This window comes from Panthera uncia (assembly GCF_023721935.1).
Source record: "Panthera uncia isolate 11264 chromosome A1 unlocalized genomic scaffold, Puncia_PCG_1.0 HiC_scaffold_17, whole genome shotgun sequence".
Taxonomy (NCBI): Eukaryota; Metazoa; Chordata; class Mammalia; order Carnivora; family Felidae; genus Panthera; species Panthera uncia.
This window is the reverse complement of record NW_026057577.1, coordinates 56,060,580-56,086,342: the sequence shown is the minus strand read 5'-3', so window position 1 is coordinate 56,086,342 and position 25,763 is coordinate 56,060,580. Positions and strand designations below refer to the sequence as shown.

General features: G+C 41.0%; 1 protein-coding gene and 1 pseudogene across 4 annotated transcripts in view; both read right to left on the bottom strand.

Annotated features, from left to right (window-relative positions):
- Positions 1-1,206: 1,206 nt before the first annotated feature.
- On the bottom strand, positions 1,207-3,552 carry LOC125935760 (elongation factor 1-alpha 1-like; annotated as a pseudogene).
- Positions 3,553-4,420: 868 nt separating this feature from the next.
- The window catches only part of IQGAP2 (IQ motif containing GTPase activating protein 2), a 294,952-nt gene continuing 273,609 nt past the window's right edge, over positions 4,421-25,763 (bottom strand). For all 4 annotated transcript variants that reach the window (XM_049649666.1, XM_049649667.1, XM_049649668.1 and 1 more), the window contains 6 exons: positions 18,274-18,361; positions 15,941-16,153; positions 13,174-13,334; positions 11,084-11,221; positions 9,913-10,021; positions 4,421-5,362 (listed from right to left, as the gene is read on the bottom strand). In XM_049649666.1, the coding sequence (XP_049505623.1) occupies positions 5,249-5,362; positions 9,913-10,021; positions 11,084-11,221; positions 13,174-13,334; positions 15,941-16,153; positions 18,274-18,361 (823 nt within the window). In that variant the 3' untranslated portion in view covers positions 4,421-5,248. The remainder of the gene's footprint in view (positions 5,363-9,912; positions 10,022-11,083; positions 11,222-13,173; positions 13,335-15,940; positions 16,154-18,273; positions 18,362-25,763) is intronic.

Here is a 25,763-nt window from a genome sequence, read left to right as displayed (position 1 = left end):
ATGCCTTTTGGCATATGGCTTATTTTGAAGTGATGATTTTTCAAAACTAACGACACAGGAGAAGCTCTGCAAGCAGAAGTAATCCTTTTGTAACGGCAGTTTACACATATAAAGAGATTTTACACTGGAGCCCTATTATCAGACATTCCTTCTTCACCTGGCTTATGTTCCAGGTGGGGCAAATTTGAGCAAACATTTCCTCTTATCACTTTCCCATGAATTGCACTCTCCACCCCCCATCTACCCCCTACCATCCTTCTTTTGTCTTTTTTTTTTTTTTTTTTTTAATGTATGTTTACCTTTTGCCTTTAGCCGAAGATAGTAAGGTGGGGGCTTGGGCTATTTCCAGGAGTGTTTCTTAGTTTTCCTGCGTATACATGAGGTATGCATTTTAAACTTGTATTTGTTTTTTTCCTCCGTAATTAACTTTGACAGAGCAAAAGTGAGAGTGTGGGGGAGGGGCAGAGAGGGAGAGAGAGAATCCCAGGCAGGCTCCATGCCCACCATGGAAGTTCCCGCCGTGAGATCATGACGTGAGTCAAAATCAAGAGTCGGATACTTAACTGACAGAGCCACCCAGGCACCCTTCTCTTGATAATTTATTACAGAGCGTCTCAGCCAAGGAGCACTCAGAAGGAGAGAGGGAAAATTATTTTTCTTCCTCTACAATGGTTAGGAGTCTTTACTGGCTCAGGGTTATAAGACACAGCGGTCCACTGGCTTGGGGTTCAGTGCTCCTGGGAGGGGTATAGGCCTTGGTTCCAACCATATCTACATCCATGCCTCTGCTGGCTTCTTCTTGTTCACGCTCCATCACATTTCTTCTCTGGGTCACCCGTTCACTCATGTGCCTTAAAGATCTCAAGTAGCAGTCAGTTGGTAGTATCTTCAACAATAAATAGCCTTACCGGGGCACCTGGGTGGCTTAACTGCTAAAGCATCTGACTTTAGCTCAGGTCATGATCTCATGGTTTGTGAGTTAGAGCCCCGCATTGGGCTCTGTGTTGACAGCTCAGAGCCTGGAGGCTGCTTCAGATTTGTGTCTCCCTCTCTCTCCGCCCCACCCCTCCCCATGCTCTCTCTCAAAAACAAACATTGAAAAAAAATTAAAAACAAAAAACAATAGCCTTATCATGTGGGCCAAGGGAGAGAAAACACGCACTGCTTTCCTCAACGGTACTGGCATGATACGAAGGTATATATTAATACAGTTAAGACTCAAGCATAATGCTCAGTCGCAGAATAAGACAAACTCCCTTCAGAAATACTATAAAACGTTAGCTTTTGCCTCTAAATATTTTTCCTTAACTTTGGCTCCTTCTACACATTTCCACTAAAAATCTTTCCTGGAGCACAGAGGAGGAAGCTTAATCTACCTCCCACTGTCCCTGGATCCTGTTCCTCACGTACTGTAACTGCAGGGAAGATGAGGTTTCTTCACAAGATGGGCCCTACACAAGATGCATGTTTATTTGATTCCTTTTAGGTATGCAGGTCTGTGTTAAGGTTAACGCATTACAAAAATGTACACATTCACAAACTGTTAAGATAGCGAGCATTTTGACAGAGCATTTCCTTTTTTTTTTTTTCTCATTAAACTTTTGTTTTAACAGGTCTCAAAATTCTGTGACAGATTTTTTGGTCAAGTTGTTTCCATTAAAAAGCACTGATTTTAAAAACTAATAACTCAAAACTGCCACACACACACACACACACACACACACACACACACAGCAAATGGTCCACAAAACGTTCTCCTTTCCTTCTGAAGGTTTTATGGTGCATTGTTATCATTACCCAGTCTTTTACTATTAAACTTAAATGGCCAATTGGCACAACAGTTCTGAGACTGTTCTCCCACCACTTATTAAGACTGGGGTGGCAGGGATTGGGGATAATAATCATTTAGCCTTCTGAGCTTTCTGGGCAGGCTTGGTGACTTTAACAGCTCCAGCTGCCTTCTGTCCACTGCTTTGATGACACCCATAGCAACCATCTGTCTCATGTCATGAACAGCAAAACGGTCCAGAGGAGGAGAGTCAGAGATGTTCCCAACACACATGGGCTTGCCAGGAACCATATCAACGATGGTAGCATCACCAGATTTCAAGAACTTGGGACCATCTTCCAGCTTTTTTCCAGAATGATGATCAATCTTCTCATTCCGCTCAGTGAACTTGCAGGCGCTATGAGCTGTGTGACGGTCCAGCACAGGTACATAACCGGCACTGATTTGGCCCGGATGGTTCAGGATTATCGCCTGAGCTGTGAAGCCAGTTGCTTCCACTGTGGGTCATTTTTGCTATCACCAGCCACATTGCCACGATGGACATCTTTGACAGATAGGTTCTTGACATTGAAGCTCATGTTGTCCCCAGGAAGAGCCTCACTCAGAGCTTCCTGGTACATTTCAGCAGACTTTACTTTAGTTGTAACATTGACTGGAGCAAAAGTGACCACCATGCCTGGTTTAAGAACACCGGTCTCCACTCGACCCCCAGGGACAGCACCAATGCCACCAATTTTGTAGACATCCTGGAAAGGCAGACGCAAGGGCTTGTCAGTTGGACGAGTTGGTGGCAGAATGCAATCCAGAGTTTCAAGCAGTGTGGTTCCACTGGCATTGCCATCTTTACGGGTGACTTTCCATCTCTTGAACCAGGGCGTGTTAGCACTTGTCTCCAGCATGTTGTCACCTTTCCAACCAGAAATTGGCACAAACGCCACTGTGTCGGGGTGGTAGCCAATTTGCTTACTGTAGGTGCTGACTTCCTTAACGATTTTCTCCTATCTCTGGCTGTAGGGTGGCTCAGTGGAATCCAACAAGTTGTTTTACACGCAGCGTGTAAGCCACAAGGGCATGCTCACGGTTCTGCCCATTCTTGGAGATACCTGCTTCAAATTCGTCAACATCAGCAACGATCAGCTCAGCACAGTCGGCCTGGGATGTGCCTGTAATCGTATTTTTGATAAAGTCTCTGTGTCCTGGGGCATCAATGGTAGTTACACAGGACTTGCTGGTCTCAAATTTCCACAGGGAGATAGCAATGATGATACCACGTTCACATTCGGCTTTCAGTTTATCTGAGACCCAGGCGTACTTGAAGGAGCACTTTCCCATCTCTGCAGACTCCTCAAATTTTTTTGATAGTTCTTTTGTCGATCCCACCACATTTGTAGATCAGATGACCAGTAGTGTAGACTTGCTCTCTTTGCTAAAAATATGCACAGCTGGACATAATCACTAAAGTGGCAGATTCTACTTTTGAAAATTTGAACTTTCTGGGGTGCCTGGATGGCTCAGTCAGTTAAACGTCTCTTAATTTGGGCTTGGGTCATGATGGCATGGTCTGTGGGATTGAGCTCCACGTTGGGCTCTGCAGTGACAGCACACAGAGCTTGCTTGGGATTCTCTCCCTCCTCTCTCTGCCCCCCTCCGCCCCCCTCTGATCTCTTTCAAAAGATTAAACAAAGTTTAAAAATTTGTAGTTTCCAAATTCTATTGATCTCACACTAAAGTTCATTTTTGTTAAATGAGCTTAAGTTACACTGAGAAATATTTTGTAATCCCTATGAAAAATAAAGCCTGTCGAATGAATAAACAGAATCCCAAGTATCAGGGGGCTCCAGCGTGAGAGTCTGAATCACTACTGTCATGAAGATAGCTAGCTAACCTGTCCCCAGGAATCACTCTTTCTTTTATTAATAGTATCACCTCTCTCTTACCCCAGTTTAAAAAAATTTTTTTTTTTTTTTAGTTTTTTGAGAGAGAGAGAAGGGGAGGGGAGAGAGAGAGAGGGAGAGAGAGAGAGAATCCCAAGCAGGCCCCACACTGTCAGTGCAGAGCCACATGCGGTGCTAGAACCCACAAACTGCGCGAGATTACGGTCTGAGCCAAAACCAAGAGTCAGAAGCTCAAAGGACTGAGCCACCCAGATGCCCCACCTCAGCTTTTAATTGAGAACAGGGCTGCCTGATTAAAAGATCTTATTTCCCAGGCTCTATTGAAGCTGGTTGTGGCTGCATGACTAAGTTTTCGTCAATCAGATGTGAGAAGTGACTCAAAATTACTTAAAACAAAATGGCATGCCCTGGACTTCTTTCTCCCTTCAGTGATCAAGACAGAGCCAAGTGGCCAGCCTGGGTCTCTAAACAGTCTTGTAAGCCTGCTCACTTACCTCTGAACTGATGAACCTGACAAAAACCAACTTCCCTCTTATTTCAGTAACGACTGAAAGGACGTGTAACTGACTGGGCGCCCCAGCCACAGGGTTTTGTAATCCCTCGGTTACAGCTTTTTAGTCTGCACCCTAACAAGTACAGCTGTCGACACGTTATTTCTTTTCCTGGTAAGCCCCACCAAGAACCTTCTACCCACAAAATGATTTAGTATTAGGACACCTAAAAAGTCCAATTCATGTAATTCAGTTAACATTTATTTTACATAAAACAATTTTCAAAGAATACATTTAAAAACCATCTAGATACTGATTTTATTGCATTACAAAAAATTGAGAGGCACAATTGAAGTATTCAAATAAACTGTGGGGGGCGGAGGTGGGGGTTTAAGCTCGCTATCCATGGTGCTCCTTAGTCACTTAAAGGCTCTGGGAACAAGAGCCTTTACCACAAGGCAGTAGTGCACTTCATTTAGTAGGAATAAATCACATAAAATATATAATTTTATACAGAAAGTGTTATTGTACTGTCACTTTCAATTACTTATAAAAACTTCATTTTGAATTGCACAAAAGTTCTTTAAAATTGGTAACTCCCAGAAGGCAGGGCTTAGAACAAAGTATCTGTGTAAATAATTCATTACAAATAATTAGGTTTCCATTTCTCCCAAGAAAAAAATCTATGAAGGATGACATTATTCAAACGGGACACTTAAAATTATTTGTTCATAGGAAAATAGGTCTACAGATTTGTCTCTAAGTCAGCTAAACTTATTTTCTCCCTACTTTAAAACAAATCACAGATTGCCAAAGTTTTAAGTCAGAGTACCTATACCACAGCATAATGTGGAAGTGTTTCCATCAATTCATTTTTTGTATTATTCTACCATAGTATCAAATTATCAAAAAGGCACATGGGTACATTCTTCAGAACAGTTTTGGTCATTCAAGAAAAAAAAAAACCCCACACATTTGTAAGCAGTGATTTCAATCATGTTTAACAACAAAAATATTAAGCAGATTCATCTCAATCCGGGTGATACAGATTCCATGACACTTCTGTAGGCACTTCACTTTCCATAGAATTTCTTGTTCAGCAGGTAGATGAGAAGGTTTACATTCACTTTAACCTTATCAAACATTTTCATTACAGCTACGCCTTCATACTGCATCTGGAGTAAATCCTGAAAGTGTAAGGGACATCATTAAATCTCAAATTTAACATTTTGCGTGCTTAAGAACATTCTTAAAAAAACATTCTAGAAGAATCTGTCGACAAAAATAGATTCAGTTGACCTAGTGACCTCTGTGGAGGTTCTTAAGTTTCAGTGTGCATCGGGATCATTTGGTTAAAAACACAAGCTAGTTAAAACACAGATTGTTGGGCCCCATGCACTGGAAGTTCTGACTTTGTAGCTCTGGGGTAAGGCCCAAGAATACGCATTTTAACAAGGTCCTATGTGATGATGGTACTGATGGTCTGAGTGCCATACTTTGAGAAGCACCTACCAAAATGAAAGAAAACAGATTTTTAGAATTGATGAGCACTGTATGAAAGAAAACCATCATCAAGTTAATATCAGATATGTAATTGTAACTTTTAAAAATTATTTATTTTAGAGAGAGGGAGTATGCACGTGGAGGGGGAGGGGGAGAGACAGAGAATCTGAAGCAGGCTCCATGCCCAGCGCAGAGCCCCATATGGGGCTTGATCTTAGGACCCTGAGATCATTACCTGAGCTGAAATCAAGAGTCAGATGCTTTACTGACTGAGTCACCCAGGCAGCCCCATAATTATAATTTTAATTGAAACATTCAAAATACAGATAATCCAGCAAGATGGGGCATATCCTTTAGACAGTGGTGTTTCTTTTTACAGTGGTGTTTCCTTTTCTTTTTTTTGAGACAGAGGGCACAAGTGAGTGAGAGGAAGAGAGAGGGGAGGGGAAGAGAGAGGGGTGGGGGCAAAGAGAAGGGGAGAGAGAGAATTGGGGCTCATCCGAAGAGGGAGTCGAGCTCACCTGATATGGGGCTCAACCTCATGAACCTTAAGATCATGACCTGAGCCAACTGAGCCACCCAGGTGCCGCAAGAACGGTGGTGTTTTCTAAAGTGAAGTGAGCAAGGCTATCCCTTGGGGAGCAAAAAGAGTATGAGAACTCCCATTTATTATTTTCTCTCATTCTTTAAACACTTAAATTTTGTGTATATATTTTATAAAGTATATTTTGAGTCTAGTAGTAGGAACATGTATACTTTAAAAACATTTTTTTAATGTTTTTATTTATTTTTGGAGGAGAGAAAGACAGAGCATGAGGGCGGGAGGGGCAGAGAGAGAGGACACAGAATCTAAAACAGGCTCCAGGCTCTGAGCTGTCAGCATGAACATGTATACATTATAAATAAGTATGTAAAGTGGGGATAAATGCTCATGTGATTTACTGAAGTTGTGGATTACAATTTGGAGACTAGTGTACAAAGCTAGTCTTTCCTGATCTAGACTACTTTGTGTTCCTGTACTGAGAACAAGCCCTTATTCTCACGTCAGTCTATCGTTCTATGTTTCACTGCCACCACATAATCAAAGGACATCAACTCTTGCTAGAATTAGTAACTGGGTCACACTAATCATATGCATGAGATTAAGGAGCAATGTCTCACAATAACATAGAACAGGGGGGCTTCCCCAAATAGAAGTTATCATTCTTGAACTGCCCTAGACTAATACCCGGACCTCATTTTCTTGTTCCTAGCTCTGGAAACTTCTTTTTTTTTTTTTTTTTAATGTTTTATTTATTTTGATAGAGAGAGAGAGAGAGAGAGAGAGAGAATCCCAATCAGGCTCTGCACTATCAGCACAGAACCTGATGTGGGGCTCGATCCCACATACCATGAGGTCATGACCTGAGCTGATATCAAGAGTTGGATGCTCAACTGAATGAGCCACCTAGGTGCCCCAGGAAACTTCTTGGTTCTTAATGATAATGCCTTGTTTCTCTATTAAGCAATGCCACCTGCACAAGTTGGAATCATCTTTGAGAGAACTTTAGCTGCTGCCAGCGTCCCCCTCCACCTCCTCACATTCCTCTAACTGTGCTCAAAGTGAGAGACACCTGTAGGTGTCTGCAGGGGAAGCAGCTGGGCCCCCAAGGTGGGGAGCAATGATAATGATTGTACTTGTGGACGGAAGATCAGATTTGAGACTTAGCCCCGCCATTTGCTATCTTATGACCCTGCGACATCACACCACCTCTCTGAAGTTGTTTTGTTTGTGTAAATTGGGACAACACTGCTAATTTCACAAGGGTGCTATTGGACATAGGAGATCAAAGTCCACAAGCCATTTGTAGGGGCCCATGCTTTGTCAAGATCAACTGTAATCCTGTGCGAGGGGCAATGGAGCAGACTGATGAACAACTTGGACTCCAGCTGCCTCTTGTATAATGAATTCCCTGAACCTCAGCTCTTCATCTGGGAAGGGAACGGCGTCAACCCCGTAGCCCTTGATAAACACTGAACATTATTGGTGGGAGCAGAACATCTTAAGTCGCACCCACCTGTTAGGTATACTGCCGACAGTTGCAGGATACAATTACGACATAATATTTAGGAAGTGAGGAAGGAGGGGAGAAGAAGACCCAGAAACATAATGTTAGAAGGGATCTCCCTTAGTTCTCTTAGAAATTTCTGTCCTTTTGCCAGTTCTTGTCTCACACTAAAGACCTGGCCATCAGGTAATTCACTTGTTAATGTAATTGTCTGAAAGCCATAAATATAAACAGAAGTCTGACTTTATTAGCTGTTAGATGCTGGGCTGGCTACTGGGGCATTCAACCCGTACAGAGTGTAATGCTCTGCTCTCACCATCTTGAAACGCTCAATAATTCTGAATAAGGGGCTGTACCTTTTCATTCTGTACCAAGCCCCACAAATTATGTAGTTAGCCCTGGTGACATGTTCATGACTTTAAAAATCTGGGGTGTATGAGTTATCTGTATGCAGCTAAGGAGTAACATTTCACAATCAATTCTGTGTACAGATGAATGGCATGAAGAGTTAATCCTACCGCATACTGAAACCTTAACAAAGCAGCAAATGAAGCTTGGTATTTGCACCAGTGTTCAAAGGAAGTGCCCTGGAATTCCTGAGGCCTCTGTGATCAGGTGTGTGCCTGTCACTTGGGATTCGTCTGTCCAGTTGATGCTGATTGGTCTCGGGTCATTTCCTTCTTGACAAACACATGATACGTTTTTGCCACTTCTAAAGAAGAATGACTAACGAAGGCACATCCCTAGCAGCACTGTCTTTACTCTTCCCGTATTTATCTAAATGGTACATAAAGTAACTCAAGCTTTTCAGTTAAATTGTTAGATGGCTACATTTACTGGCGTTTAAAAATAAGGTAGAAAATAACGCTGTTTTACTTATGTATACTTTTCACAATTACTCATTATCTTTCGTTTTCTCTCTGGACTCTAACTCACTCCATTATCTCAATGGCCCTTATCATACTCCTTTAGTTTTTTGTTTTTTTTCTAAGTTACAAGCAATGCTACAGGGGAAAGAAGGGCAATGGCATCTGCTCCTAGGAGGGGGAAATAATTTCAGGGTTCTCAGCCAGGGGCTCAGCAGGCAGGGAAGCTAGAACTTGTCCCTTGCAGTGGTTCATCAAGATGGTTTGTGTAGATACACACAGAATACCTGGGAACCATTTTACTAGTAGTTTGGGACCCACGTAAATAGGTGTTATTTCCACTGAAAATCTCTCATGTGAAAAAGAAAAACTCAATTACATCTTTTAATTGATCCTATGCTGAGGATCCATTTGGCAGAAGATGATCTTAAGCCTTTGATTGTGTTCTCCTTTCACTTTTTTTGGTCATTGTTGTTCTTGCTCCTTTTGTTTTTGGACATAGAAACTGGATGTCTCAGCTTCTGTTCAAGTCTATTTGGCTTAAATATGGTTCTCATGAGAAAACAGCAATAATTCCGACTGTAGACGCCATTTTTCTACTTGTAGATAACTATTTTGCATGTCTTATGTGCCTAAGCATTTAACAGATTTAATAAACTAATGTAGACATGATTCTAAGCAGGAGAAAGAAGCAGAAATGAGGTCAGTAAAGTTCCAATCCTGGGGATATATAGTCTTACAAAGAAATCCAAGTTCCTAATGAAAGAAAACTTTTGGGGCATCTGGGTGGCTTAGTTCAGTTAAGCATCTGACTTTGGCTCAGGTCATGATCTTCTAGTTCGTGAGTTCGAGCCCCACACTGGGCTCTCTGCTGTCAGTGCAGACAGAGCCCACTTCGGTTCCTCTGTCCCCCTCTCTCTGTCCCTCCCCTGCTCACAAACCGCCCCCTCTCAAAAAATAAAATAAAATAAATAAAAAATAAAGAAAAACATTAAAAAAGTAAAAATAAAATAAGAAAACTTTCTCGCCTTAATAGCTTTGAATACTTTTATGCTATTTTTTTCCCTCTAAGCATCAAAATGGAAACATGACTTAGAAAAGCTGACTGCTACGGTTTGCCATCTAAAAGCGTTTTAAGTTCTAATACTTTGAAAGATCAGAGCTTTCCACAAATCACCAAAGCTTAAAAGGCCAATATTGGCAAATAAGGCTTGCAGTGATCATCTGTTACACCCCCGTGTTGTCATGAAGAGGGCAAGCCAGGGGAAGCACGCCGCACATTATAAAACTCACCCCCACTTTGCAGAAATCCCAGCTTACCTGAATATTGAGCTGTACCTTCTCCATCTCAACACCAAGGAATTTTGATCTCACATCAAAGATGCCCACATCTTCAGTAGATATGATATCAAATGTAACATTTTTAAACCTAGTGAAGAAAGGGACATTCATATGAGGAATTGCAACTATATGTGTAAAGCTGAAACTAGTTAATGGAATCCTACATTACCACGCTTAGTGAAAGGTCCACCGGAAAGTCCTAAGGAAGCCTCCCCAACCTCCCATCATTCCCTTTCCCCACTCTGCTCATTAAAACTAGGTTTGATAGCTCTTGTTGAGATTGTTGCCTAGAGCACCCAAGTAGATGCTTTATTACTGAAGAAATGCTATTAAACACGGTCCTTGTTCTTAAAGAGCTTAAAATACAGTTGGAAAAATGGGGTTCGCAGATCCTGAGAATTAAATAGTGACTTAGACTGCTGAGACGCCAGTTGAATGTTTTAGATGGTTACTTCTATAGAAACTACAAAGACGAAGAAGCATTTTCTCTGAGTCAGTATGGTTGAGAGAAAAAGGTTGCTGCCATAAACGGAACAGAAGCCAGGCCTGGAGAGAGGGCAGGAGTTAGAGAGGAGTGCACATGGTGAATGTGGCTCCCTGCAACAGTGATGGGCCACAAGGCTCACAGTTCCTTTAAAAGAGAGAGCCCTCTGGCACCCAGTGCGGGGCTGCAGAGGAGGGTTTCCATTTTCTCCTCTACATCAAACACACACACGAGCAGCACACTGCTAGAGTGGCTCTGACGCGGGTGTTGGCACACATAGTCTGTGGCTCTGAAGTGAGAAAGATACTATTGTAAATAACTCTATCAAGACAAAAAGACAGCTTTTCATTCTCAGTGCTATGACTCAGTTTTTCCCGAGAGAAGGGGGAGGCTGGCAAACCCAAATGTACTGGACCAGCCATGGGAAACACGACCCGCTCAGCACTTCATACAACCCCCGGCACTGATGCTCGGGGTCTGATGGGCAGACTAGAGATTACAATACACATACGTCCCCACCCTGTCATCTGTAATCAAGGGTAAGCCTTGATAGACCAAATGAAGCTCTCTTCAAAGGCCACAGGAAACCAAAAAGAAGTGAGTCAGATTTTATGGGAGTGATTAGAGGGCATCTGTAATTCTGTGCAGATTCCAGGCCACACTCACTGGTTTGTCTGAAGGTCGTCTATCCCCAGCAGGACCCCCTTCTCATGCAGCTTTGCAGCCGTGTACCTCACTGGCTTGGCTCTCTTCGCCCCTTTCGGTTCTCCTTTTCCATCCAGTTTAATTGACCTTCGAGAATTTCTGACAAAATAAGAATAAACCATCTGTTGTCATGACGGCAAACTCAGAGGTTGTGGTGGTGCCCACCACTGTTCACGCTTGGCCCCCACCGCCCTGAGTATGAAACTTTATTTTGTGAAAGTAGGTGGTGATTTTCCCTCGCCATAAAACCTCACTGCTGAAATGTCTGAGAAGGCTATCTACAAAGTGACCGACAGACCAGTACTTACTGTATTTTCTCAGGCATATTGAACTAAGTGGCGATAGAAAGTCATGTCACAAGCAGCTTTGGTTCCGTAATATGAACTGCATACTCCTAAGTAAAGGTATTACTAGGACTGTTTTAGTTTATTGAATAAATACTGTGTGACCAGCCGTGTTCTAAGCGCATTTTGAATACTGCCTCACCTTTGTAAAATCAACATTTCCATAGTGCTTGGAAATCAATTAATTCCTTTCTTATGATTTCATTTAGCTCTCATAGTAACACTTGTGAGGCTGGTACTCCTCTTGCCACCTTAAAGATGAGAAAACTTAAGTTCCAGAGTTCACTGGGCTCGGTCATAGATCACACAACGTAAGAAAGAATTAGAACGCAAATCTAGCTCGCCTCATTAGCGGCAAAGGTTGTAAAATGCCTTCAAGTGGTTGCAAGTAAAAAAAACAAACAAAAAAACCCCAGCCCTCTAACAGCCTTATTTCTACTGGGTATTATTAGTTGGATCAACTTCTTTCTCCAGGAATACAGTAATTTACAGGCTTCAAGGCAATGAATTAAAATTCAGAACTAGTGGGGCCCAAATAAGGGAGGTTTAAATTTGGTTATTTCCCTTCATCAAATCTTCTGTGATTAATGCAATTGATTATTCCATACAGCACCATTTCTTACTGCATGAAAACATTATGCTACACATTTAAATGGGTAATTAAAATCTGATTCGTATCAGCCTTAGTCTAGTAAGTAGGAAGAACAACAATGAGCAAAGAATACTCATTAAAAGTGGCTCTGTTGTGTATAAAAAAATCTGTAATACGTATGCTAATGGGTAATGGGGAACTGCCAAATTTTGTCTTTCATGTCAATAATAATTAAAAAAAAATTTTAAACGTTTATTTTTGAGAAAGCGAGACAAACAGACTCTGAGCAGGGGAGAGGTGTGTCTAGAAGGAGACATGGAATCCGAAGCAGGCTCCAGGCTCTGAGCTGTCAGCACAGAGCCCGACGTGGGGCTCAAACCCACGAACCGTGACATTATGACCTGAGCCGAAGTTATATGCTTGACTGACAGAGCCATCCAGGTTCCCCATCAATGATAATGTTTTAAAAGCACTAAGTAATTTAAAATCATTAGGCCACATTCTGCTAGTAGCAAATACCTGGGGTTACCTAACATTGTTTATTGTAAATATTCAAAAAGAAAGAGTAGCTTCAATTTTTTTTTTATCATAGTATTTGGCCTCTTTGAGTAAAAGAGACCAAAGGGAAAATGAGAGTGCTTCCCCAAGCATTGAAACTACTTGCTTAGAGGGGCGCCTGGGTGGCTCAGTTGGTTAAGCATCCGACTTCGGCTCAGGTCATGATCTCACAGTTCGTGAGTTCAAGCCCCGCGTCGGGCTCTGTGCTGACAGCTCAGAGCCTAGAGCCTGCTTCACATTCTGTGTCTCTCTCTGCCCCTTCCCTGCTCATGCTGTGTTTTTAAATAAACATTTAAAAAAAAATAAATAAAGCTACTTGCTTAGAATACAACAGGTCGAGCTACGTGAATTTCAATGCTGATGAACAATTAAAAAGTATCTCAATGCACTCCTGACTTCTTAGATCCCAGTAGCAAATCACAAAATCCAGATTCTAGTTTTTTGGTTATAAAAGAAAGCAAAGAGTTTGCTTCCAAACCCGATCATCCAAGTGGGTAAAATAATTGACACCCATATAAATCATGACATTACAAATGGATATATGATTTTTAATTTACCGTCTTTTTAAGTTGTCCACGCAAGTCTTTATGTAGGTGTCATAATAATTAATTTGCTCTTCATAAAATGCCGCCTTCTCATTAAGTGCATTCAGGGTTTGCTGAAGTTTTGCCAATTCAGCTTTTCGAAGTTTACGATGTATTCTTTGATTTCGAATGTCCTAAAAAACAAGTAAAGGCTATGATATGACATTTAAGAAGTTTAATTTATGACACTGCCAATTTGGGACAAGAAGAATGTGGACTATGAAGTCACTGTTTGTGACTGTTAACCTTAACTTCCCTTAGTCACCTTAATCTTTACATATATATTTATATTTATATATATTTATATAAATATATATTTTAATAATTTATAAAATTTATAATTTTATAATATATATTTTAATAATTTATATATATTTATATAAATATATATTTATAAAAAAATATATATAGTTGTGTGTGTGTGTATACACGTTTAAGTTTAACTTAAGCAATCTCTGCACCCAACCTGAGGCTTGAACTCACGACCCCAAGATCAAGAGCTCCATACTCTACCAACTGAACCAGCCAGGTACCCCATAATCTCTGCAAACTAAGGTGCTCCCCCCTTCCTTGCTTACTTCGGACTGGCAAAGGTCCCTAATTCATGTTAACAGAGATGCTAAAATTTATTTTTGTTTTGATGGAAAAGAAGAGAAGCATTTTTAGAATGACCATAAAATGAAATAGTGTTCTAAAAGGGGCATAAGGAAGACTTCAGTAGGAGATAGCAATTTCTTCAAAATGTTTTCAACATTCCACTTTGAAGAATATTTTACCTGAAAAGGTTTACATGCAATTATTGCATTCATTTTAGAAATAAAAACAAAACAAAACAAAACAAAAACACAATGCACTTTTTAATCTGGGAAATAGTTCTTTTTTTTCTTTCCTTTTTTTTAATCTGGGAACTATTTCTGAAGGCTTGCAAAAACAACTGAGCTCTCAAGGCTGACTGGAAAGATTTAACTTTGGTGACTACTGCTTGGATTTAAATACAGTTCCTAGAACATCACGTCGTTCAAGTTACTCACAAATTACAAGGGCTATGCTATGTTTAAACTTATAGACATAAGATTTTTTTGTAATTCTAACTGGTAAATCATGAAAATCATAAAAATGGTGCTTGTTTAATATTATTTTCCCTATGTGGACAAATTAAAAACATTCCCCTAGGAATCCAGACAGACATACACATGTATGTGTAAAAATTGTCCATTAAACAGGATCTTTTGGAGGATACCTTCATGACAGCTTTTTTTAAAAGGCGAAAACATTAATTTTTCTACTACATATTCGCAAAGACAGATATTTTCCACCCCAGGGCTATAGAAAGAAATGTGACTTCCCTTGAGCCACTTAGGCTAGGAGGAATAAGCCTATTGCCAAAAGTGACCATAACTTTCCACGGAAAAAAGAAATGGAGGTGATTTTCCACCAAGAAATTAAGACAATTTACTTTTTTTTTCTGATCACTTAACTGCTGTGAACCTCTAGACCCATTTTTAATTTGCATGTTTGGATGCAAAGAATGAAATGTTCTTTGACCCAAATATGTATTTCCTTATCCTTGGCAAACAGATCTCAGCCATTTCCTGTGATGTTTCCTCACACTAATTTGAGATCCTTTTCTCAGGAAGTTTCCCAACTGTTAAAATACAGGATGAGAAAACAGAAAGCAACATCTAAGTCTCAACTGCATTTAGGGTCAATTGTTCAGAGGCAAATTCTCAGGAACAAAGAGTTATCATCTCAGTGCCAGGTCCTAAGAGCAGTTGGGCTATATGACAACTCAAGAGAGAACTCTCATAGTAGTGTCATTTTTAAAACTAGTAGGTATTGGGAAAAACAAAACCAAAAAACTAGTAGGTATTGGAGCGCCTGACTGGCTCAGTCAGTGGGGCATGTGACTCTTGACCTTGGTGTTGTAGGTTTGAGTCCCACGTTAAGTATAGAGATTACTAAAAAAATCTTTTAAAAACCCCACAAAACTAGTAGGTATTGTTTTAAAAGTATAGATGAAACTTGTCTATTCCATTTCCTGAGCATTTATTTCTAGTGTGTCAAATGTCCTAATGACTTGGAAAAGTTGTGATTTTTCTCTATTAAAAGTCATCACATGGGGGCACCTGGGTGGCTTAGTCGGTTAAGTGTCCGACTTTGGCTCAGGGCACGATCTCATGGTTTGTGAGTTCGAACCCCACATCAGACTCTGCTGTCAGCACAGAGCTTGCTTCAGACCCTCTGTCCACCCCTCTCTCTACCCCTTCCCCACTTGTTCTCTCAAAATAAATAAACTTCGAAGAAAAAAAGTCATCAATGGGTGTGCAACCCTTAAAAATCTGTAATATTGGGGCCCCTGGGTGGCTCAGTTGATTAAGTGTCTGGCTCTTGATTTCAGCTCAGGTCATGATCTCATCGTCGTGGGATTAAGCCCTACATGTGGCTCTGTGCTGAGCGTGGAGCCTACTTGGGATTCTCTCTCTCCCTGTCTCTGCCTCTCCCCCAGTTGCATGCTCTCTCTCTCTCTCTCTCCCTCTCTCTCTCTCAAAATAAATAAATAAATGTTAAAAAAAATAAAGCAAATGATCCTTTAAAAAAGGCAAATAAAAATCTGTAATATTGACCATGGCATTACAACTATGAATCTGTCATGTCACCTCATAGACTGCCCAGCATATGACCACCGATTAGCCAGTGTTGGTCTGCTAAGTGTAGAAGGAAGAATACTATTGTCAAAAACCTTGGCAATCTCATTGAGAATGTCTTGGTACTTATTTTTGGATGACACATGTCTGGTTTGTTCCAAAGTCCGAAGATTTCTCTGGATTTTCCTCTTCTTCTGCTGCAGGGGTAGCTGTGCATCTTCAATCATAGACTGGCTATGCTTCATTTCCTCTGGGGCCTGGGAATCTATAATTGCACGGCTCTCCATGTCTCTGGCATGATCTGCTTCCTGAAAAGGGAATATCAAGGTGGTGACTTTTCTCTGATTCCCCCATCTCACAAATTCATAAGCTGTATAAGGCAAGTTAATGTCAAAATAAAAGAAGTCCTCAAGTCAGAGTTCAACGGCCAGAATCAGCATGTGCTCATGGATTTTGAAGTAGGTCTTTGGGAAGGGATTATTTCATCTTTTTGAGAAATATAGCAGTGGTGGCAGGCCTATTGTGAGCAAAATTCTCAATGGCTCCTTTAGTGCAAACATGACAGATCACCTTAGTAACAAACATACTCCAGTGGGGAACTGATGTCTTATAATTCCCTGAACGGAAGGATTTCCATCTGCTAGAGACTTCAGTTGAGGAAACTAAGACTACATTATTCATGAAAACACAGCTAACACCCTGAACATCCAGAACCTGACTGAACTCTCACACCTCAGCCATATTTATGGAGATCTGTAAGCCAGGAAGGCAGAGACCTTTGTTCTAATGAGGGAATAATTCTCAAACTACCAACTCTGAAAAACCTGCAGGGTTTTCTGGAACCAAAATGGAATAAGAATATTCGAGTTCATACTAATTTCCCAAATAAATGAGGAGTGAATGAATGAGTAGAATTTGGACAGGTTGTTAAAAAAAAAAAAAAGTTTTCTAAGGAGACTGGTGATCTTCCCATTTCATTAGATGATTGACACAATGAATGAAGTCTAAGGATACAAGTATTATCAGATGACAGATCAGTATCACCTACACAGGAATAGTTAACCAGGCCAGCAGTAAATAACAATAGCAACTGTAGCACCTAATATGTTGCTGAACATCTAATATGAGCCAGGTATTCTACCCACTTAACATGTTTTAACTCATTCTTTACTGCTGTGAATTAAGCAGTATTATTATTCTCATTTTATAGCTGAGAAAACTGAGGCTCAGAAAAACTTCTAAGTGCCCAGAATTACATAGCTAGGAGATACAGCATTCTTAGTGACATTTGGGGAAAAATTAAATATTCAATAAGGACTAAAATTCTCTTACTAAATTAAAATATTCCACTCACAATATTCCACTCACATTGTTTAAAAATATTCATACATTAACCGACATCAGATCACTTGTAGTTTTATTTTATATATTTTTAAAATTAAAAATTGACAGTCATTTCTTAGAGGCAACCACTTTAATTAAAAATGATGCAGGGGCACCTGGGTGCCTCAGTCCCTTAAGCATCTGACTCTTGATCTTGGCTCAGGTCAAAATCTCACCGTTCGTGAGTTCAAACCCTGCACTGGGCTCCCTGCTGTCAGTGCAGAGCCCGCTTTGGATCCTCTGTGCCCCGCTCTCTCTACCCCTCCCCCATGTGAGCGGGCTTTCTCTCTCTCTCTCTCTCTCTCAAATAAACAAACATTAAAAAAAAGTAAACTCTTTAAAAAAAAAAAGAATGACTCAGGAAAATTATGGGTAGCTCTGCCAGGAAGTACCTAATTAGATAATTTTGTTAACTTTTTTCCAGGGAGTGACAATTATTGACAACTAAAGCAGTAACAGTGAATTAATTTCATTAAAAATGAGTGAAATAAACAATGATGTATTTTCACAGATGTTGATAAAGATTTTAACGCAAGATTGTTATGAATCTTTAGTTGCTTATACCAGGGTAATGGTGCTCTGACCTGACGGACTGAACACATTTGCTCCTGAAGCATTTAGAAAACAGTTTTCACGTGTGAGACACTGGTTTGTTTCAAGTTAGCCAACATGTAAAACATGAGAGGTATTTTCCTATATCCTATTGACCAGAACTATCTCGTAACAACTTACCTGCCCACCCACTGAGTAATGAAGTTTACGATGAGCATTCAGAAGCTTTGACCCAGAACTACCTTCACAGTCTAGGACAAAATTACATCCAGCCTAAATTTGGTGCTGCATTTTCTATTTCATTCCCTTGGATGGGGATTTTATATATATGACTCAACTCAGCTGGCTAGAGTAAGAGATAAAATTCCTTACTTTCAAACCATGTCACTTACAGTGTTTTCAAGACAACAGTAAACACTGGACATGAAGATCAGTCAAGTCAACTTCCACACATGGTACTTATTATTTTACATTCAAAGACCAATTACTTAACCTCTTTTGCAGTTGCTGGTGTCTCCAAGATTTCTGTCAGTGTGTTCCCTGGTTGGTTCCGGATGACATCAATGATCAGCTTTTTGGTCCTTACAAAATTGAGAAGAGACAGACTTTCAGACAGCAGTCCTGATGCACAACCATCTGCTTTTCCCGAGGGAGTGCACAAACACATGCAAAGATAATCCCTGAAAATAAAAGTCTTTTGGAAATTCACATCTGTTCTGAGGCTCCTGCAAGTTCGCTAATGCTTGATAACTGAAGTCTGGGTTTTACACACTGGATGTCGTGGGATTATGGTGTCAGTAACATGGGGACAGGCATGTCATAGGATTCCTTATCTAAACACGTTTCCTTCTTTGTAGGCTGGGACTATTATTGATGAGTGGGATGGACAAGTGGTGCTGATATGTCCTGTTACCACAGGGGATGCAGGAATGATATCTAGTACCCTCGCCTCTTTCCCGACTTTAATAATGCTTAAGCTTCTGAGCCTGTAAACAGGCTTAAATACATTCTAAGCCTTGAGGAGCCAGTCCAAATGTTACCTTTCCTGCTCTGAGAAAGTTATGAAACGGTGTAAAGGCCCGTGGGAGCGAGCGGTCCCAGATGGGCTGTGGGGGCTTTGGCTGCCGGCTGACAAGAGCCGCTGGGAGGACAGTGTTCAAGAGCCTCAGGTCCCTTGGAAAAGCTAACTACTAGGCTTGCGTCCTTGTCTTGCTGGGGCAGCTAAGAGAGAGCTGCTCAATGAAACATCAATAGCTAGGAAACTCAGCTGGAGGTGCTAAAAGCACACTACTTTTTCCCATGTGTCCTTGATGTGGTCAGTCACCCCTTCCTAAAAGATCAGGCTATGTAATGATGTGAAAAAATTTCAACATAAAAGGCAAGAGGTCAAGTCTGTGTACTTTTACATGAGTGGCAAAAATAGTGGAGATAGCTTCCTTTCCAAAAAATGGAAACATAAACAGAAGCTGCCTAAAATTATCAACAGGTCTAACTGATGACGGAAGTCTCACTTTTTTTGCTGCTCTATATAGTATTTAACCTCACTAGTTCCAAAGGCACTGTGTGACATCACTAGATGATATATTCCCCCTTCAACTACAGCAGGAAATGTTCACATGGCATGAAAATTAGAAAATGAAAACAAAACATCGTTCTTGTCGTGAAACATCAGGGCAAATGACAGAGAAAATCCTCAAGGTTAATTCCAAATATATTATTTTTGAAAATAGGAAAAAATCCAATAAACCATCTGTAAACACTTTTGTCATTTATTTATTTCAAGTCTATATGAGAAGAACAATTATAGCCATTTCCTCTGGCCCATGACCCTTCACTTCTGGGGATTTACAGGCTGTCTGGGAATGTACAAATACTCCTCCGAGAGTCAAAGGTGGACGCACAGCTGATTACAGCCATGTGGGCGAAGGCACTGTTTCTAAGGCGGCTGTAGCTTAGAGAGCCAAGTCTGGTTTTCTGCTCACACTACTCCTTTTACCAATCATCATGAATGTATTAAACAGGAACATCAAGTTAAAAATGAAAACACTGGATGGTTTTAAAAATATAGACACAGTGATGGTTTCATATTTGAAATACATTCTAGGAACTACTTATGGTACATGTTTCCAGGAAACTCCCAGCTCATCTCTTTAGAGAGGGTATCTGATGACCAAAATGACTAGGGTCACTAAAGCATACTGTACAAGGGACAAAGAATGTTTGTTAAGGAGTTGCTCAAGGACAAACTGCCTATACTGCATTTTTGTCTTGGAATTCTACTTTATGTCAAGCCTGTGGAATCCCCTGCCAAAGCTCTATCCTAGGCATCTCGCATGTAAGGAACCGTCCTGTTTCAGGATAGGGAACTATCTCCCCCTATAGTATGCCTAATGGTTATGGGTACTGGGGTCAGACAGATGTAAGGTCCAATTGGGGCTCCTGCTGCTTACTAGCTGTGTGGACTTATACAAACTATATAACCTCAATGACTCTGTTTTTTTCATTTATATAATGGGATTCTCTCAGAGGACTTATGGGAGGACTGAAGGGAAAGTGGCACATAAACCCTCTCAGTAGGATCTGACATGTAGTAAGCACTCACATGGTCATCAAAGCTGAGCTGCCCAAGACGGCAGCCATTGGCCACAGGTGGCCATGGACCACTTGAAACATGCCTGGTCCAAATTGAGATGTATTAGAGGTGTAAAACACACACTGGATTTTGAATGCTTAGGATGAAAAAACTAACAGTTTTTTACACTAATTACATATTGAAATACTGACATTTTTGACACATTGGTTTAACTAAAATATATTGGAATTATTATTAATATTTATGTAAGCTCTATGCCCAGTGTGGGGCTTGAATTGATGGCCCTGAGGTCAAGAGTTGCATGCTCTACCAACTAAGCCAGTCAGGCACCCCTAAATAAAATAAATTGGAATTTAACTTAAAAAAATGTTCATTTATTTTTGAGGGAGACAGCATGAGTGGGGGAGTTGCAGAGAGGGGGCAGGGCAGAGGAACTGAAGCGGGTTCTGTGCTGACAGCAGAGAGTCTGATGGGGGGTTCCAACTCAGGAACCATGAGATCATGGCCTGAGCTGAAGTTAGATGCTCAACCTACTGAGCCACCCAGGCACTTAATTTCACTTTTTTTTTTAAACGTTTATTTATTTGAGAGAGACAATGTGCACGTGTGGACACAGGAGAGGGCAGAGAGGGAGGGGGAGAGAGAATCTCAAGCAGGTTCCATGCTGTTGGCACGGCGCCTGACACGGGGCTCAATCTCACAAATTGTGAGATCATGACCTGAGCCAAAATCAAGAGTCAGAGGCTTAACTGACTGAGCCACCCAGGCGCCCCTTCACCTGTTTCTTTTTCTTTTTTATCTTAATTTTTATTTTTTTTAATGTTTAATTGGGAGGGGGGGGAAGGGGGGGGGGGGGGGGGGGGGGGTGGTGGCAGAGAGAGAGGGAGACACAGAATCCAAAGCAGCCTCCAGGCTCTGAGCTGTCAGCATAGAGCCCGATGCTGGGCTGGAACTCAGGAACCATGAGATCATGGCCTACGGCAAAGTTGGAAGCTTAACCAATTGAGCCACCCAGGTGCCCCTTTCACCTGTTTCTTTTTAAAATGTGGTTTCTGGGTTTCTCTGCTAATGGCCCAGAGCCTACTTGGGATCCTCTCTTTCCCTCTATCTCTCTGCCCCTCCTTGCTCATGTGCGCATGCATGCTCTCTCTCTCAAAATAAATAGACAAACATTAAAAAAGTTAAAATGTGGTTTCTAGAAATCTTAAAATTACTTGTGTGGCTCACGTTGAATGTAGTTTGGCAAGTGCGAGATTGGAAAATTCCATTCTTATGCAGGAACCTCACTGTGAGAGACCTGCCTTCCACTGAAGTCCACTCACCGGACCTGGTTAGTCATAGGACTTCTGCACTGAGGGGAACCTTTGGGAAATAGTCCAATCCCTGATTATACAAATGAAGCAACTAAGATATAAGAGGCTCAGTGGTTACACAAAGGTCACTCTGTTTTCTAGGGTTGCAAAACACAAGTTGAATGCTCTTTCCATATCATCAGCCCCCACAAACCTGTACAGAGGTGCCTCAAATGTGTCCCCAACCCCTCTTCCACTACCTTTCTTTTTGTAAGTGAAACCTCCAGTTCCTTAAACCTCTTCATGAGAGGGTTTAAACAGAATTCATAGTTTAGCTCACGTTTGTTTGCCAATGGTCTTAAGATGTGTCCCCTCCTCACCCCAGTGCAAACGCAAAATTCTAGATAGGGTTTAACCACCATAAACCAACTGGTTAGAGTATCGGCTCTGTGGCTGTTCAAACAACATGTAAGAAATGCTGATCAAACCAAGGACTCTACCACCCTCCCTGTTTGAGGAAGTATCTAATTCTGAGGAAGAATAAAAAAAAAAAAAAAAAGCAAGAAAGAAATACACCAAGGATGGGGCACCTGGGTGGCTCAGTTGGTTAAGCACCTGCCTCTTGGTTTCAGTTCAGGTCACGATCACATGGTTTGTGAGATGGAGCCCTGCATCGTGGTCTGCACTGACAGCATGGAATCTGCTGGGGATTCTCTCTCTCTGCCTCTCCCCTGCTTGTGCTCTCCCTCCAAAGTAAGTAAATAAACTTAAAAGGAGAGAGAAATGCACCAGGAAGTTTGCTCATCATAGCTGTGTTCAAATCCTACTGTTGGTGAATGAGACCACATGGTGCTTGTAAACTGGCGTGGCCCCCCAGATTTGACCATTCCAGTCACATGGCATCTTTTCCTATGCTCTGACCAGCAGCATCCCTGAGCCTCCCCCTCTGCCTGACACTTTGTCCAAGTTTGAAAAGGAGTTCATGTTTGTGGACTCTAAGGAATACTTCCAGTTGTTTAAAATTCTTCTAATACGATTATACATTTTTATCACCAGACATCAAATACCATTTTAGCCATTTAGTGCCCCTGCTAGTTTTGGACCAAAAGCAAAGAAATCTTTCAGGTGGGATGATAGATGCTCCACTGAATCATGTGGTAAGAAAACAAATTCTTGAGAGATGACAACTGAAAGCTCTCAGGCAGCAAAGTATGATTGCAACCCACAAATGTTGCCTTCTACTTAAACACGCATACTTTTGTAGAAAAACAACCTTAATAAAGGCCATAAGGATCATGTTTTTTTTTTTTTTTTTTTTTTTTAAGTAAGCTCTATGTTCAACGTGGGGCTTGAACTCACCACCCTGAGATCAAGAGTCACATGCTCTACCGACTGAGCCAGCCAGGTGTCCCAAAGATCACACATTTAAAAAAAATTTTTTTTAAATGTTTATTTTTGAGAGACAGAGTGCAAGCAGGGGAGGGACAGAGAGAGAGGTACAGAATCCAAAGCAGGCTCCAGGCTCCGAGCTGTCAGCACAGACCCTGACACGGGGCTCAAATCCACAAAGCTCAAGATGACGACCTGAGCCGAAGTTGGTACTAATGCGACTGAGCCACCCAGGCGCCCCATGATCACACATTTTAAGTTGAATCATAAGTTATAATGAGAGAGATTTGCAATTGGGTAGTTTTTTAAATAATTTATAAAGTGTTAATGCAGCCTTCATTTGCTCATTGCATCCCTTCCTTCCCCTCCCCCTTTTTATAGATGAGGAGACTGAAGCATAGGTGAGTTGCTCAGAGTTCTATGGCTAGTAAGTGACAGATTCAGGCTGTCATCCAAGGTCTCCCCAGGATTCCTCAACCAGGTTTTTCTGGTTTGTTTTTTCAATACCACCAGGCTTGGTACTATTAACAGAATGGCGGTAGCCCAAACTGAGGTGCCTTATTTAATAAACCCACAGATGGGAAACAGAATGTTTCTCCCTATCCCCATATGTGCCTTCATGTGCCTCAGATCTATTAACCAGTCTTTCTCTTTGGCCTGGAAAGAAGTCCCAGCATCAGTTATGAAATAACTGCTTTGCTATCATTGTCATTATTTATTCTAATTTTCCTAAGAATACAAAGAGCAGTGGCCTTGCCCTCAGTGAGTTGTAAAATCTTGTGATCAAGAGTGTAGGCCCTGCAAGACTTAAGACCATCTGAGTCTGAATCTATTTTCCACTCATGAGCCATATTGCCTAGGAAAGAGCTTTTGTCTGTTCTGTGCCTCATATGTAAAATACAGTTAGTAACCTCTACCTCTTGTGGTTGCCAAGAATATAACATGACAAATTTCATATATATATGAAGGAATGAATATACATATTATTATCTACCTGTATCTATAGGATAGTGCCTGTCACATGGTAAGCACTCCATAGGTGTTTGTTATCATCTTCATTTAGCTATTAATTATAAAGTTAGCACCCTATAAAGTTTACAAGCATAAGGATATTAACAATGTCTCAAATTCTTCTACTGCAGGTGCGCCCATGAAGATGAGTTATTCATCACTGTAAAGCTAGTTATTTTGTAATTAATCATAAGGGGACATTGGTGAAAGTTAAAAACACAATCTGTTTAACAAGGAAGCAAGAAAGTTTTTTTTGATAGAGAAAAGCCAGATACTTTCATATCCCAAATGCTCTTCATTCCATGATTGTCCATTTCAAACTAACTTCCTGAAGGCATTGTCTGATGTTAGTTAAATTTGGTTCTGTAATGAAGATCCTCAAGAAATATGTATTATGTCTGAGATAGGAATTTGGTTAGCTTGGACAAAAGACATCCCCATACAACTTTTCAAATCGATATTTAAAGTGTGTATTAATGGAGAATCCATGATACAGGGCACATGAGTTTAAAGCACGTCAGGGACTAGCTACTTGCTTCCCCTAATTTTAGACTTAAATTTCCTCACCACAAAGAGACAGGCTTGGGCTGAATGGTCTTCAAGCTTGCTATCATTGACACATTTTATAATTGTCTATTATTAACAAGATTTTAAAATATATACCTAAAATATATGTCTTTGGAAGTAAGGTTGCCTAACATCATGAAACTAATTCTGTTCAATCTGCTGGGCAATATCCAAATCCCACTTTCAAGGAAGGCTACTTGGACAATCTTCTCTTCAGGTTGTCGTCCACACTGATCACTGGGCTGCTTAGTGAGGGGCTCTGCCTATGGCAGGATCTTAAAATATGCCCAGAGGAAGACTATCTAGACCCCAGAGGTCCATGAAAGCAGCGAATTATCAAGAATTATTAAAACACTAGCCTAGTAGTCCTTTGGTATAAATGAAAAAGTCGATCATACAATTCACTACGAATTGCAAGGAACCCCAGGAAACCAAAAGAATCTTGAAAAAGAACAAGTTGGAAGACTTATGCTTAGCAATTTCAAAACTTACTGCAAAGTTACAGTGATCCATATAATGTGGGACTAGGATAAGGACTGACATAGATCAATGGAATAGAATTAAGAGTCCAGAAAGTCATACGTGTATGGTCAATTGGCTTTCGACAAGGGTATCTAAGTCCATTCAAGGGAGAAAAATAGTGTCTTTAAGTAATAGCGGTAAGACAAATGAACATGCACCTGCAAAAAAAAAAAAAATGAAATTGGGCTTCTGCCTTACACTAAACACAAAAATTAGCTCAAAAGGGGTAATACACCTAAACATAAAATAAACTATAGAACTCTTAGAAGAAAACATAGGCGTAAATGTTCAGGACTCAGGGTTGGGCAAGGATTTTTTTTTTTTAATTTCAGACAGAGTGCAAGTGGGTGAGACAGGTGCAAGGGAGGGGGAGGGGGAGGGGGAGGAGGAGGAAGAGGAGAGGAAGGGGAAGGAGAAGGAGAGGAAGGAGGAGGAGGAGAGGAAGGAGGAGGAGGAGAGGGAGGAGGAGGAGGAGGAGGAGGAGAGGAAGGAGGAGGAGAGGAAGGAGGAGGAGAGGAAGGAGGAGGAGGAGAGGGAGGAGGAGAGGAAGGAGGAGGAGGAGGAGGAAGGAGGGGAAGGAAGAAGAGGAGGAGGAGGGAGAGAGAGAGA